Raw genomic sequence first — 14,557 nt, 5'->3', positions numbered from 1 at the left:
GAGGAGCAGTTTAGGATGAATTTGTGAGTTGAGTTCAACTTTGGAACTTTTTTCTCTGTTCTTCATATTTTGACAACTTTATTCAGTTTTCCAATTCAGAAAAACTTTCCTGGAAAGCAAATTAACGGAAAGAATTCTCTTGAACATAAATAAGATTTCACTTCTATCACTTTTCCACTAGTGGTGGTGTCTAAATCTAACTGTACTTTAAAGCAGATTTTTTGGAGGATAAATGAGTGAATTTTTAACCCTTGTTCAGGTTCATCAGTGGCAGCAGGGATGGGACAGCTCGGATCTGGCGTTTCGAGCAGGCCGAGTGGAGGAGCATCCTGCTGGACATGTCTGATCGCCTGCTGGGGTGGGTGCAGTGCTCCTTGTTCATTCCATGCTCTCCTCTGTGGAAATCCAGATTGGAAAACTCAATTCCTCACATGTGAGAGTGAGAGCAGAATTCTGCTCAAGTTCTGTGGTTTTGATGTAATAATTGCTGAGTTCCAGTGCTTCCATAAATTCCTAAATGTTCCCAAAGCTCTCAAATGCACTCTGGTAATTTTACTGCCTCTTTTCAGGGCAAAAAGTGAACAGAAAGAATTGAACTTCTCTCTCTGGGTTTAGTCTGACACCTGGTGTGTCAGGGGAGAAATATTTTTAGGTTGGTACAAATAAAGTAGGTGGTGACCTATTTGCAGGAGAGGTCATGACATGGGATAGGTGGCTTTGCTCAAGGACTCATCTTCCTGACTGTCCCTGTTTTCTGCTTTTAAAGAAGTGAATCCCATTTTCTGCTTTTAAAATAATGAATTAATGAAATGCTGGTGGTACCCAGTCTGAATAATGTTATTACAGATAAAAATCAGATTATTTTATGGTGTGGGGTAAACCTGAAGGGAGGCTGATTTACAGGAGTACAGAAGCTCAGTAAGCTTCCACAGACACTGAACAGAAATTCATTTGTAGGTGATTAAATGAGATTTTGATTAAATGAGATTTTGATAAAATGAGATTTTGATTAAATGATTTGTAGGTGATTAAATAAAAAGCCACACCTTGGATACACCATTTGATTAGAGAGTGATTTCAGGCTTTTCCTGTGATGACAAAGACCATGAAAGAAAGCTGATTTTACAGAGGAGGAGTTATTAATAGCTGAGATTTGACTGTGGCTGTGTAGTTCAGAGTCTTTGTGAATGGAATAAAGATAATCCCATGTAAAGGTGTTTCAAGGAAAACTTATTCCTTGGATTGACTGGAAAAGGGCTGAGGGGCAGTGTTACAGAATCCTATAAATGTATTTTGGGCAGAAAATAAGGAAATAGATTGAGGTTAAAACAAAATGTTATCTTCCCTGTGTTTCTGTTGGGACTCATTAAAAACTGCTTAGCTGATGTAGAGGTTGGCTTGGGAATCAGTTGGTTGGAAAAGCTGACTGTAAAAAGTCCCGAATTTTGCAGGATTTATGTTTGGACTCTAATTGTAGAGCAGCCAAGATTCCATGAAAAAGGAAAACCTTTTTGCCTTGCATCTCAAATGGGAAAGAGATTATCAAATCCTTTAAAATTTAAAAATCCAGATTTGCTTTAAATGAAGGATTTTGTGCACAAAAATTTCAACCCAAATTTAATTCTTTACTTCCTTTCTGTTGTCTGATTATTATATTTTAATATAGAAATGGGCTAAATAAAATACAAAACACATCTCTGACCTGTTGGACTTTTCTCAAACAGTGACACTTGTGCAGAAGAAGACAAATTCATGAAGCCTAAAGTGACCATGATTGCCTGGAACCAAAATGACAACTATGTGGTTACAGCTGTGAACAATCACCTGCTGAAAGTTTGGAATTCCAGCACAGGGCAGCTGCTCCATGACTTGGTGGTATGGGATTTTCCTTCTTTTGTGGGATTTTCCTTCTTTTGTGGGATTTTCCTTCTTTTGTGGGATTTTCCTTCTTTTGTAGGATTTCCCTGGAATTGCAGTGCCATGTGCATGCTGAATTTAGAATTAGTAGTGAGATGTTCCTTGGAGTTCTTTTAACCAAAATTTGCTGCTTCCTCCAGATTTGGACTTTCCCTGTCAATAAAAGAACAAATAAATGTGGAATAAATAAAATTCTTGTGCAATAACTCACCCATTGAATAATTCACCATCCTTTGGTAAAGCTTTATATTTCTACAGCTCTTGTTTGAATGTAGAAAATTTTTACCTTTGGAATGTTGTTGGAAAGTGTTTTTTGTAAAGTTTTCAATTTTTTTTTTCGTTTTCCTTAGAAAGAAAAGGGAAAAGAAAAAAAAAATTGGAAAATTTAATTTTCAATTAAAATTATTTGAAAATTAATTTTATTAATTAATAATATTATAATCAATATTATATATTAATATATAATATATAATTAATATATAATTATATATTAATATATTAATATGTAATTAATTATATATTTATATATAATTACATTATATATAACTATATATTAATCATATAATTAATATATAATTATTATATTTATATAATAAATATATAAATTTATATATTTTTTATATATTTATATATAAATATAATATATTATATATATAATATATTATATTATATCTAATATAATATATATTATTATATATTGTTATTAATATATTATATTAATAATATATAATATTATAATGTATATTATATTATTTATATATTATTATATTTTATTTTTATTTATTATTATTTTTATTATTTTACTATTTTTCATTATTTATTATAATATACTATTACTATTTCTATTTTTATTATTCATTATTATTTTCATTATTTTATTATTTTTTATTATTTATTATAATATATTTTATTATATAATTTATATTTATAATAAATATTTCATATAGTATATTTTATTATTTATTATAATATAATTTTATAATATCTAATATTATAATATAATATTATTATAATATATAATATATAATATATAATATTATATTTTTATTATATTAATATATTTATTAAATTATAATATTCAAATAATATTTATTATTTTTATTATATTTTATTATTTTATAATTTATTATTATTTTTATTATTCTTTACTATTTTTTTTTTTTTCCTATTTTCCTGTAGTTTAAGTAATAAAATGTTCTTTATGTTTAAGCTAGAGCCTGTTTTGCTTATTCCTGGTCACATCTCAGCAGACCCCAGAACAAAAATTGTTTTCCTGGAAGCACTGGCTGTGCCAGCTCACACCATGCCAGCTGTGACCATCCTGCTGTGCATTTCCCTTTCCCTGACTGTGCATTTCCCTTTGCCTGAGCTGTGTATTTCCCTTTCCCTGAGCTGTGCATTTCCCTTTCCCTGACTGTGCATTTCCCTTTCCCTGACTGTGCATTTCCCTTTCCCTGAGCTGTGCATTTCCCTTTCCCTGACTGTGCATTTCCCTTTGCCTGAGCTGTGTATTTCCCTTTCCCTGAGCTGTGCATTTCCCTTTCCCTGACTGTGCATTTCCCTTTGCCTGAGCTGTGCATTTCCCTTTCCCTGAGCTGTGCATTTCCCTTTCCCTGACTGTGCATTTCCCTTTGCCTGAGCTGTGCATTTCCCTTTCCCTGAGCTGTGCATTTCCCTTTCCCTGACTGTGCATTTCCCTTTGCCTGAGCTGTGCATTTCCCTTTCCCTGAGCTGTGCATTTCCCTTGCCCTGACTGTGCATTTCCCTTTGCCTGAGCTGTGCATTTCCCTTTCCCTGAGCTGTGCATTTCCCTTGCCCTGACTGTGCATTTCCCTTTCCCTGAGCTGTGCATTTCCCTTGCCCTGACTGTGCATTTCCCTTGCAGGGCCATGCAGACGAGGTGTTTGTGCTGGAGCCCCATCCCTCTGACTGCAGGGTGATGCTCTCTGCAGGCCACGATGGCAACGTCTTCATCTGGGACATCACCAAGGGCACCAAAAGCAAACATTATTTTAACATGGTAAGATCATCTTCTGATCATGGTAAGAGCCTCTTGAAACACCATTTATTCACAGCAACCAGCTTAAGGAATTGCAACCAAACTCAAACTTTTTCAACTTTAGGGGAAAAAATCCCCCAACCAAACAGGAAAACCTTAACCAGCAAAATTTATTCATTCATTTTTTCCCTTAGAGCTTTTTACCTTAGATTTTGCTGATTTTACATTCTTTATTACTGAAGATTATTGAGCACTTCATTCATATTAATTGTTTTCCTCAGCTGAGGGTGAGATGCCATCTGAAAGGTTCTGTTTCAGGCCATTGTTTTAAGGCATTTTTATTTTCCACAGGATTAAAAATGATAATCTTAATATCCATGGGAACAGTGCTTGAGGGCTCCATTTGACAGCTCATCATTAATACTTTATATTAGGTTATTTTCTTTGAGATTTAGGTTCTGATCTAATGTTCATATAAATTTTTTATCCTTTTTCCCTGATCAGTCAACAGCAAAGAGCTGGTTTTTTTATTTTTAACTTTTTTTTTTTTTTTTTTTTTAAAAAGAGCTTTTGTTTTTTATTTTTAACTTCTTAAAATAAAGAATTTCTTCTTTCTTTTATTCTTAAAGTTTTTTCCTTGTCTAGAAAGTTGTTTAACAAAACCAGTCTATATTAGCTCCACTTTATTTCAAGCAGTGTGCTGACAGCTAAAAAGCCTCAGTAAAACATGTTTATTTCTTTATTTTATTCTCTGAATAGTAACTTTTCATAGCTTCTAGTGCATATTTTAGAATTGGTTCAGGACTTAAATTCAAGGGGAAGAAATATACTGAAGTAACAAAATTATTTGGGCCTTAATTGGAAGTGTTTAGGGAAATGCATGGAGTAATTAATTTTTTATGCTTATGGATTGCTCTGAAAAAATGGTGAAATAATCTTGATTTTTTTTCCTTCAATCCAGATTGAAGGCCAGGGACATGGAGCTGTTTTTGACTGTAAGTTTTCACCAGATGGGCAGCATTTTGCATGCACAGATTCTCATGGGCATCTGCTGATATTTGGCTTTGGCTGTAGCAGGCCTTATGAAAAGGTAAGTTCAGCTTTTTATCACATCTCTGTATGGAGTTTCTAACTAGAATTACATTATTGCATTAATTATTTTAAAAGTTTATATGTAAAAAATCATTTGTGTGGTTAGAAGATGTAATTATAATGGATTCCTTGATGTCTGTAAATTATCTTGCTTATATGATCCTGGCACAGCAGAGAAACCCAAAGTCTTGACATTGCCATGGGAGCGCTCCCAAGAATGTTCTGGAACACATTTTCATCTTGGACACAAATTCACCTCCATTGTTCAACCTCAAAAATGCTTCTGTTTCTCATTTCTGCTGATTTATCTTGCAGTTCTTTAGGCCTTTCCTCACTCAAGCCCAAATTCACTGTAGTTGATTAAATTAAGCAAAAATAAATTATTGATCCAACAATTTAACCTGTCCTAGATTTTTTAATTTATCAGCCTGCTTCCTTTTTGTTTTGATAAATACACATTTCTTCTTTTCTTCACTTCCCCTCCATTTTTTTGGGGATTGCATTTTTAGTCCCATGTGTTTTTAAAGAATTATTTTTTCCTTGCTCTGCATTCTCAGCTGAAATTGAAACTTGTACCCTTCATCTTTGCCATCACTGCTGGAAGCAAACATTCTGACTGTGATCCAATAGTTCTGTAACCATTTCCCTTCAGTCTCATGGACTTCCAGTTGTAGAAAAAACTTCAGGTGGATATAGATAAAGAATGAAATCATGATTAGGAAAACTTTAATTTGAGCTGGTGTTGAGCTGTAGCCAAAGATTTCCTTGCAAGGAAACTTTGGGGCCACTCACGAGCTGGACTTGGTGACCCTTGTGGGTCCCTTCCAGCTCTGTGATTCTAATAATTGTAGGGGAAAATGCAGAATGGAGATAATTATTTTTAAGTGTAAAACAGTCCTTTTGCATCAAGTTACCTCAGCTTTTTGTTTTCTGAAAGAATTTTGTTGCCTGCAAAAACCACAATCAAAAGTTACAGTACTGAAAACCCATCCAGGTTAACTGAAGTTACACATAAATCTTCTATCTAATTGGGAGCTTGCCCTTTGTTCTACCTTTAAGTAGATTTTAGTGACTGTAGTGCTTGTTCTTTGTTCTTTAGCATATTTTTTTCCCAAATTGCTGACATAAAAATCAAATTTCCTTTTAGATTCCTGATCAGATGTTCTTCCACACTGACTACCGGCCGCTGATCCGGGACTCCAACAACTACGTGCTGGATGAGCAGACCCAGCAGGCCCCTCACCTCATGCCCCCTCCCTTCCTAGTGGATGTGGATGGAAACCCTCATCCCACAAAATATCAACGATTGGTGCCAGGAAGAGAGAATTGTGCAGATGAACATTTGATTCCTCAGCTTGGATATGTAGCTACAAGTAAGAATGTCACTAAAGTTCCACATACAGAAGTAGGTTATTCACTAGTTGCTAAGGGGGCAGCAGCAATTTAAAAATAAGCTTTTTTTCACTTAATATTTTGTATTTATGTTCACTAAAGATGCTGGAAGGTCCTGCAGTGAACGCAATTTGAAAAAGCAAAAGAAAAAATCAGTTGTTCAAATGGACATTGCATTTCTTTTCTGTGGGCAGTGATGTTCACAAACTGTTTGATTGTACATTCCATAAGTGTCTTACTTGGAATGAGTAATTGGAATAACTTCATTGAACATTTGAGTCCTCAGCTTGGATATGTAGCAACAAGTAAGAATGTCACTAAAGCTCCACATACAGAAATAGGTTATTCACTAGTTCCTAAAGGGGCATCAGCAATTTAAAAATTTTAAACTTTTTTTTTGACTTAATATTTTGTATTTATGTTCACTAAAGATGCTGGAAGGTCCTACAGTGAATACAACTTAAGAAAAAAAATATCAGTTGTTCAAATGGACATTGCTTTTCTTTTCTGTGGGCAGTGATGTTCACAAACCATTTGATTGTACATTCCTTAAATGTCTTACTTGGAATCACTAATTGGAATAACTTCATTGAACATTTGATTCCTCAGCTTGGATATATAGCAACAAATAAGAATGTCACTAAAGGTACATCCAGAAGTAGGTTATTCACCAGTTCCTAAGGGGGCAGCAGCAATTTAATAATGTAATTTTTTTTCTCTTGATATTTGTATTTGTGTTCTCTAAAGATGCTGGAAGGTCTTACAGTGAACACAATTGGAAAAAGCAAAAGAAAAAATCAGTTGTTCAAATGGATGTTGCAGTTGTTTTCTGTGGGCAGTGATGTTCACAAACCATTTGACTGTACATTCCTTAAATGTCTTACTTGGAATGAGTAATTGGAATAACTTCATTGAACATTTGAGTCCTCAGCTTGGATATGTAGCAACAAATAAGAATGTCACTAAAGCTCCACATACAGAAATAGGTTATTCACCAGTTCCTAAGGGGACATCAGCAATTTAAAAATACTTTTTTTTTCACTTAATATTTTGTATTTATGTTCACTAAAGATGCTGGAAGGTCCTACAGTGAATACAATTTAAGAAAAAAAAATCGGTCGTTCAAATGGACATTGCATTTCTTTGCTGTGGTCAGTGATGTTCACAAACCGATTGTACATCCCATAAGTGTCTTCCTTGGACTCAATAATTGGAATAAGGTCACTGATTGGATCTGTTTCCCAGGTGATGGGGAAGTTGTGGAGCAGGTGATTGGCCAGCAGACAGTGGACCAGGATGAGGCAGGCCTGGAGCCCAGCATTCTGGATGGGATGATCCGACAGCTGCAGCTGGAGCAGGATCAGAGAACTGCAGCTGAACAAGAGTCTGCTCCAAGTGGCCCCCAAAACGGGGAGGGAACACCCAGGAGAGGTGAGAACTGCTGATAATTCTTCAGGAATTGTTCTGTCTCTGTTTTTATTGTGCTGTGTGAAATACTGAAACAAGTTTTAACTTCAGTATAATTGTGGGGACTAAGATTCCTTTAACATTGTGATACCTGGTTATTTTTATTCATTAAAACACCTGGGATTAAATTACAGAACCTTTCACTTGAAAAGGAAAAGGTCATTAATAACATGCAAAATGTATACAATAGATTTTTTTGCAAATGTTTGTCAATGTAAGTTATTTTTGCATTCCCTACTTTCTGCAGAGTAAGTATTGTGCCATTACTAAACTGCTTTCCCTGTCCCTTCTTTAGAGATTGAAACAAGATACTTTCCCAAGCTCTGTCTTTGTAGTTTTAATTATGTAGATATATAATATAGATTTAAAAATATATATTTTCTTTCATAATTATATATTTGTTATATTTGCTCAGCTCTAGGAAAAGTGCTTTTTAGAGCCTCAATGGCCTCAGAGCTGTGAAATAGTTCAGAAGAGCCCTTCTGTCACACCACAACCCTTCCACTGGGAAGTGTCTGGGAAACCCCTGCAGTGTGGCACTCAGTGCTCTGGTCTGGTTGACCAGGTGGTCATTGGTCAGATGCTGGATCTTGGAGGTCTTTTGCAGCCTGAATGACTCTGTGATTCTGTGAATCAGAAATAACCATTTTTAAAGTACTTTGTGTAATCTCTGTGTTTTCTACAAGACACATAAGCCTCCAGAATTGACGCCTTGGGAAGGTTCCCATAGAGCAGAGGCTGGACAGAGCTCCAGAACAAAGCAGGGATTTATTCACAGGATGTCCTCCATGGATGCACCTTGGGCAGCACCAGAGCCCAGCCAGGGCTGCACCCAAGATGAACCAAAATGGCCCCAAAATGCACGGCCGGGCACGGGCTCTGTCCCTGGGATCAGTTCTGCTCCATTTGCACCTTGCAGTTCATTGTCCCATTCCAGCTTCAGCCCAGGCAGTCCCACCCTGCTTGTTTTTCTCTCTCCAGCCCACGGGGTTTGTGCTCCTGGGCTGAGATTTGGGTCATTTGTCCTTGGTGCCCAGCTGGAGCAGGAATTGTTTTGTCTCCCTGCTCTGTGCACAGAGCTCAGCATCCCTGAATGTGAACCCAGACCCACACACTGAAGCAGCACAGAATGTAAAAAATAGAAAAGCTCAAACTTAAAGCATCACTGAAGGCTCCAAGTCACATACTTAGAGATAAAAATACATCCATTATTCTTTTTAATTTTTTTTTTATCTTTTAACAAGAATCTTCCAGTTCCCTTCAGTTTGATTTGTTGATGCCGGCAATTTATTTACAGACACAAACAGGACAGGGCTGCTATGGAAAGTGTTTCGAGCTATTTATTTTTTCAGCATCAATCTCATTACATGATTATGCTAATGGAAAGATGCTAACCCTCTGATTTTATAGATTGCCACAATTTGTGTGTTCCAGCTTTCAGAAGGCCGAGTTTGGACATCCAGTCCCCGCCCAACATCGGTTTGCGGCGCAGCGGGCAGGTGGAGGGTGTGCGGCAGATGCACCAGAACGCCCCCCGCAGCCAGATGGCCACTGAGAGGGACCTGCAGGCCTGGAGGCGCAGGGTGGTGGTGCCAGAGATCCCCCCCAGCTTGCTCAGGTCTGTCTGCAGCCTGCAGGGGATGCCTGCAGAGGCTGCCCAGAGTGCCAGAACCTGGCAGAGGCTGTGTTCACCATGGGCGATGGTCACAAGTTTTGTGGGCAGATATCAGTTTGGTTTGTTTGCATATCAGAGGTTAATTGTCCAAATTCCAGCTGTAGGTCATGAAATCATGTCCCCCTAGTTTGCTTCTCCTCCCAGTTCACTTTTGTTTATTCTTTTGTTCAACTCCCAACTGCACTTGGGCAGTGCAAGAGCCTGGCAAAGGCTGTGTTCACCATGGGCGATGGTCACGAGTTTTTTGGCAGATGCAAGTTTGGTCTATTTGCATATCAGAGGTTAATTGCCTAATTCAAGCTTCAAGTAATGAAGTCATATCCCTGTCATTTGCTTTTCCCCCAATTCATTTTTGTTTATACTTTTGTTCTACTCTCAACTGCTCTTGGGCAGTGCAAGAGCCTGGCAGAGGCTGTGTTCACCATGGGCAATGGTCACAAGTTTTGTGGGCAGATATCAGTTTGGTTTGTTTGCATATCAGAGGTTAATTATCTAATCAAAGCTTTAGGTAATGAAGTCATGTCCCCCTAGTTTGCTTCAGTTTTGTTTATACTTTTGTTCAACTCCCAACTGCTCTTGGGCAGTGCAAGAGCCTGACAGAGGCTACGTCCATGATGGACAATGATTGTGAGTTTTTTGGGCAGATAAAAGTTTATTCTATTTGCATATCAGAGGTTAATTGTCCAATTACAGCTTTATGTCATGAAATCATGTTCCCCTAGTTTGCTTCTCCCCCCAGTTCACTTTTGTTTATTCTTTTGTTCAACTCCCAACTGCACTTGGGCAGTGCAAGAGCCTGGCAAAGGCTGTGTCCACCATGGGCAATGGTCACGAGTTTTTGGGCAGATATCAGTTTGTTCTATTTACATATCAGAGGTTAATTCTCTAATTAAATCTTCAGGTAATGAAGTCATATCCTTCTGGTTTGCTTCTTCCCCCCAGTTCACTTTTGTTATACTTTTGTATATACTGAATTGCTCTTGGGCAGTGCAAGAGCCTGGCAGAGGCTGTGTCCACAATGGATGATGGTCATGAAGTTTTTTGGGCAGATAAAAGTTTGGTCTGTTTGCATATCAGAGGTTAATTGTCCAATTACATCTTTAGGTAATGAAGTCATATCCCCCTGGTTTGCTTCTCCCCCCAGTTCACTTTTGTTCAACCCCCAGCTGCACTTGGGCAGTGCAGGAGCCTGGCAGAGGCTGTGTCCATGATGGACAATGGTCACAAGTTTTTTGGGCAGATACAAGTTTGGTCTATTTGCATATCAGAGGTTAATTGTCCAATTACAGCTTCAACTAATGAAGTCATATCCCCCTAGTTTGCTTCCCCCCAAATTCACTTTGGTTATACTTTTCAGGGCCTGAGGCAGCTGCTGTGACCTTGCTTTCCAGAAGGATTTTTTATTCTGACCAAAATTGAAGAGAGCTAACTAGCATTCTATACAGAATTCAGAGTTATGCACTGATCCAGTAGAGAATCTGTAAAATATAAAAGCTACAACTTCAGGCAGCACTAGGGACAGCACAGCAGCTTGCTTTGTCCAAATTAAGAGCTGTTACACCAAAGGTAGAATGGATGCTGTTGGAATAGTTCAGTGTTGTGGGCAGATGTGCTAAAAACTCCTAATTGTAAGGTCCATTCAATGAGAAGAAAAGGAAGTTGTCCTGTTGAATGATTCTCCCCTGTTTCAATATTTGAAGTCATCTCCAGGCCAGCTAGGTCACCTAGATTCTTGCTTCCTCCAAAATAAAAGATACAGGTTGAAATCATTTCCATGGAAGAGTTGGATGAGATTGTGCTCTCTGTGAGACTTTTAGAGGTGATGAGTTACAGCCCCTTGAAATGCTGAACCAGCTGCTATCAGAAGTATGTCAGTATTGATCTCTGAAAAGGAGAATTAGTAGCTGAACATCTCTGTTTAAAGCTGCAGCCACAGGTGCTGCCACATCTCTGAGGGTTTTAAGAATCATTCCCAGTGTTGGGAGGTGGAGTGATTGCAAATGGAAAAATGTGAATCAAAAACAAGGTTGAAAATGTAAATTATATTTTGATGTTTGGAAGGAAGACTTTCTTAGCATCTATGTTTTTTACTCTTACCTGGAAATGATAGGATGGTTTAGAGTTAATTGAGCACCAATAACATCTGAAATTAAAAATTAAATGGAATTGGATGTGAGAGAGAATCCTTAAAGAGACCAGCATTGTCAAAACAGGTGTAGAATTCAATTTTCTTGTCTGTCTTGTAGGAAACAGGAAGAGTATCGGATTGCAAAAGGGGAAGAAGAGAGAGATCTCTATGCAACAGAGAATAAAAAGTCACTTGAGTCACTGGAAAAGGTAATGGCAGCTTCTGGAAAAGTGAGCACTCTGTGCCCAAGGACAAGTGGTGGTGTGGAAAATGAAAGCAGAGGGTTCTGGAATGGTTTTCCAAGGACTCTGATGATTCAGCTCCCAGTTATTGCAGGACAAGGCTTGGTTTATTTTTATGGATACCTGGAATTCTTTTTGCATTCAGTCTTGCCTGCTTCTCTGTGAGGTATCTGGGAGTAATTTTTGCAGGCAGGGTGGCTTTCAGGCTGTTCTGGTTTGGCTGCAGTTGCTCAGTTACTGGAAGTCCTGCTGAAGCACTGAGAGCATTCAGGGCCTGTGCCTGAGCAATCTCAGGTTATGTTGCTGTTCCTGTCATTTTATTTTAGATAACGATGTTTTGTGTGTGGGGAAACTTCTTCAGACCTCCCTCTTTTCAAGTGCATTTTATCATCACCTTTTTGGTCTTGTGGGAGAGATTGGCAAGAAAGAAACATTGGTTATTGTGCTGTTTTTATAAGCCTGTTGCCTGATTTGCTGTGTCTTAGAGTACAAAACAATTTGATGCAAGAATTCTACTGCAGGATCCCCTTTACTGAGGGGAGCTGGGTTTCGAAACAAAATGATCTTAAAAGTCCCTTCCAACCCAAACCATTCTCTGCTTTTAAAATTGCACATTGTAGGCAGTTATGTCTTGATTCTGTAAATACATTTGTCAGGTGATGTGAATGAAGCTGTCACAGTAGTTTATAAAGAATTTCTTAGAACAGCTAATAAGTCCTAAATTTGTAACAGCAAATGTTAAACTTTGGCCTTACCTGAAAGTTATTTCTTGTGAAAGGGAGTTTTAACTTCATCTTGCTGTTTCCAATTTTTGCATTCAGCAAAATCTTTTTTATTAAAATATATTTTTATTAAACTCCTGTCCTTTCCCTTCTTACAAATCAGAGTGACTCTGAGTCCTCATTAATCCAGTCCAAGCGTCGACTGCACAGACGGAAATATTCCAACTACAGAACACGGAAAAACATCGAGCAGCTGGAGTCCTCTGAGGAGGAGAGGGACAACTGCTTTGGCTTGATAGAGCAGGTGAGTTCTCCTCTGAGTTTTTATTTTGATTTTGAGCTGCTCAATAAATGAAATTCCAGGTAGATGTGCCTTTTTCTGTTAAACAAGCAAAGAAAAAACCCCAGGGAAAGTATTTCTTTAAGCATCATCATTGTTGGTACTTCTCAAATCTGTTGTGTTGCTTTAATAAAGACAATATTTCCTGTCAGTTTATAAATGGCTCAGCTGGTTTTGCTGAGAATATTCTAAACCAAATCCACAGCCCATGTCAAAAATCTGATGGACATTTGGTTGGCTTCAGGTGCCATTTGGAGTTTAGATGTGGTTTTAATGTTTTTCTATGGAAATTTTGAAGGTTCTTGCAAATGTGATTCCTCCACAGGGCCTGTTGTGACACAGGGCTTTGTGGACAGCAGGAGCTTTTTGTTGTGTCTGATGTGTTACCAGATTGTAAATGGGTGACAGGACTGCCCTTGGCTTGCCTTAACCACAAGGAAATAATTCTAAACGGGCAAAAGGAGAAGTGGAAGGAGCACAAAAGCTCAGACTTGGAGCTTTCACTGAACAAAAGGGAACATGTTCAGGAGATTAGGAAATCTTGCAAATAAGATGAGCACTGGTATTTCTTGGGAATGGGCTCTCCTTGCCTCCTAATAAAGAATTTCAGTGTATAAAAACAATAAATCCCTTCAATAGAATGTAAAGTTCAGTGAATATTGCACTTTGATATTACAGTGTATGAGCAGGTTTTAGTGAGAGGACTCTCAGCTTTGTTACTCTGAAAATGACAATCAGTTGGACTAATTCAAACATTTGAAGCTACAATTGAAATTTCATGGGATTTTCTCTCCTATTTTTATTTTTTTTGCTTGGCAAAATACAATTTGACACATGAGCATTGTATCATACTGACTCAGTTATGAAAAACACATTTAAAACATTGTATTGATGCAAATAGTTGGTGAACAATAATCAGGAAATTAGTAAAGTCATAATGTATTTTGGTATATCTCTACTATTTAATGTTGCATTTAAATACATGCATGAATACTCTAATTAGTACTTGGCCAATCATTTAATACTAAAAGGAGGGGCTGAAAGAAATCCCTCAACTTGCAGAACTAATGAAAAAAAATCATAGGAGTGACAGAACATCCCCTTGTTGTGTGTGGAGAGAAGATGTGATTGTTTTTCTTGATCTGTTCCTTTTGTAATATAAATTCTTCCCTGTCAGATTTTATTATGAACTTTACATGGCCTGATTACTTTTATTTCCATCTTAACTTTTTACCAAACTTCTTTAAATTTGATAATATGGACAACATGTTTTTAAGTTTCAGACCCTTAAAACACGGATTTGGCTTAAGTTTGTATTTTTAAATTTAGGAAGCTGAAGAAAGTGAGGGCTCTGGTTCATCTGATGAAGAAGAAGAGTGGAGGAGTGACAAGAAAAGCAACAGTAATAGTTCTAGGTAAAGTGAAGAATCATATCCCATAATGAGTTCTACTTGAATTTTGACAAATTAAGAGTTGTGTGAAAGCTCTGTTGTGCTTCAGAGGTGATAATTTAATAATAATAATATAAGGTATCATTTGTGTACTTCACTAACACATTATATTGTTATTTATTGTTCCATTTC

The 14,557-nt window shown here is 37.2% G+C and overlaps 1 protein-coding gene across 1 annotated transcript in view; it reads left to right on the top strand.

Annotated features, from left to right (window-relative positions):
- Positions 1-14,557, top strand: part of BRWD1 (bromodomain and WD repeat domain containing 1) — a 50,555-nt gene that overhangs the window by 11,307 nt on the left and 24,691 nt on the right. Inside the window, exons 13-22 of the mRNA XM_074533973.1 lie at positions 260-358; positions 1,725-1,875; positions 3,803-3,937; positions 4,878-5,006; positions 6,156-6,381; positions 7,646-7,831; positions 9,302-9,485; positions 11,789-11,879; positions 12,798-12,938; positions 14,304-14,389. Of these exons, the coding sequence (XP_074390074.1) occupies positions 260-358; positions 1,725-1,875; positions 3,803-3,937; positions 4,878-5,006; positions 6,156-6,381; positions 7,646-7,831; positions 9,302-9,485; positions 11,789-11,879; positions 12,798-12,938; positions 14,304-14,389 (1,428 nt within the window). The remainder of the gene's footprint in view (positions 1-259; positions 359-1,724; positions 1,876-3,802; positions 3,938-4,877; positions 5,007-6,155; positions 6,382-7,645; positions 7,832-9,301; positions 9,486-11,788; positions 11,880-12,797; positions 12,939-14,303; positions 14,390-14,557) is intronic.

The sequence above is a fragment of the Zonotrichia albicollis genome, chromosome 2 (genome assembly GCF_047830755.1).
Source record: "Zonotrichia albicollis isolate bZonAlb1 chromosome 2, bZonAlb1.hap1, whole genome shotgun sequence".
NCBI lineage: Eukaryota > Metazoa > Chordata > Aves > Passeriformes > Passerellidae > Zonotrichia > Zonotrichia albicollis.
Note: the sequence above shows the minus strand (reverse complement) of the source record. Positions and strands in the feature narration are given on the sequence as shown.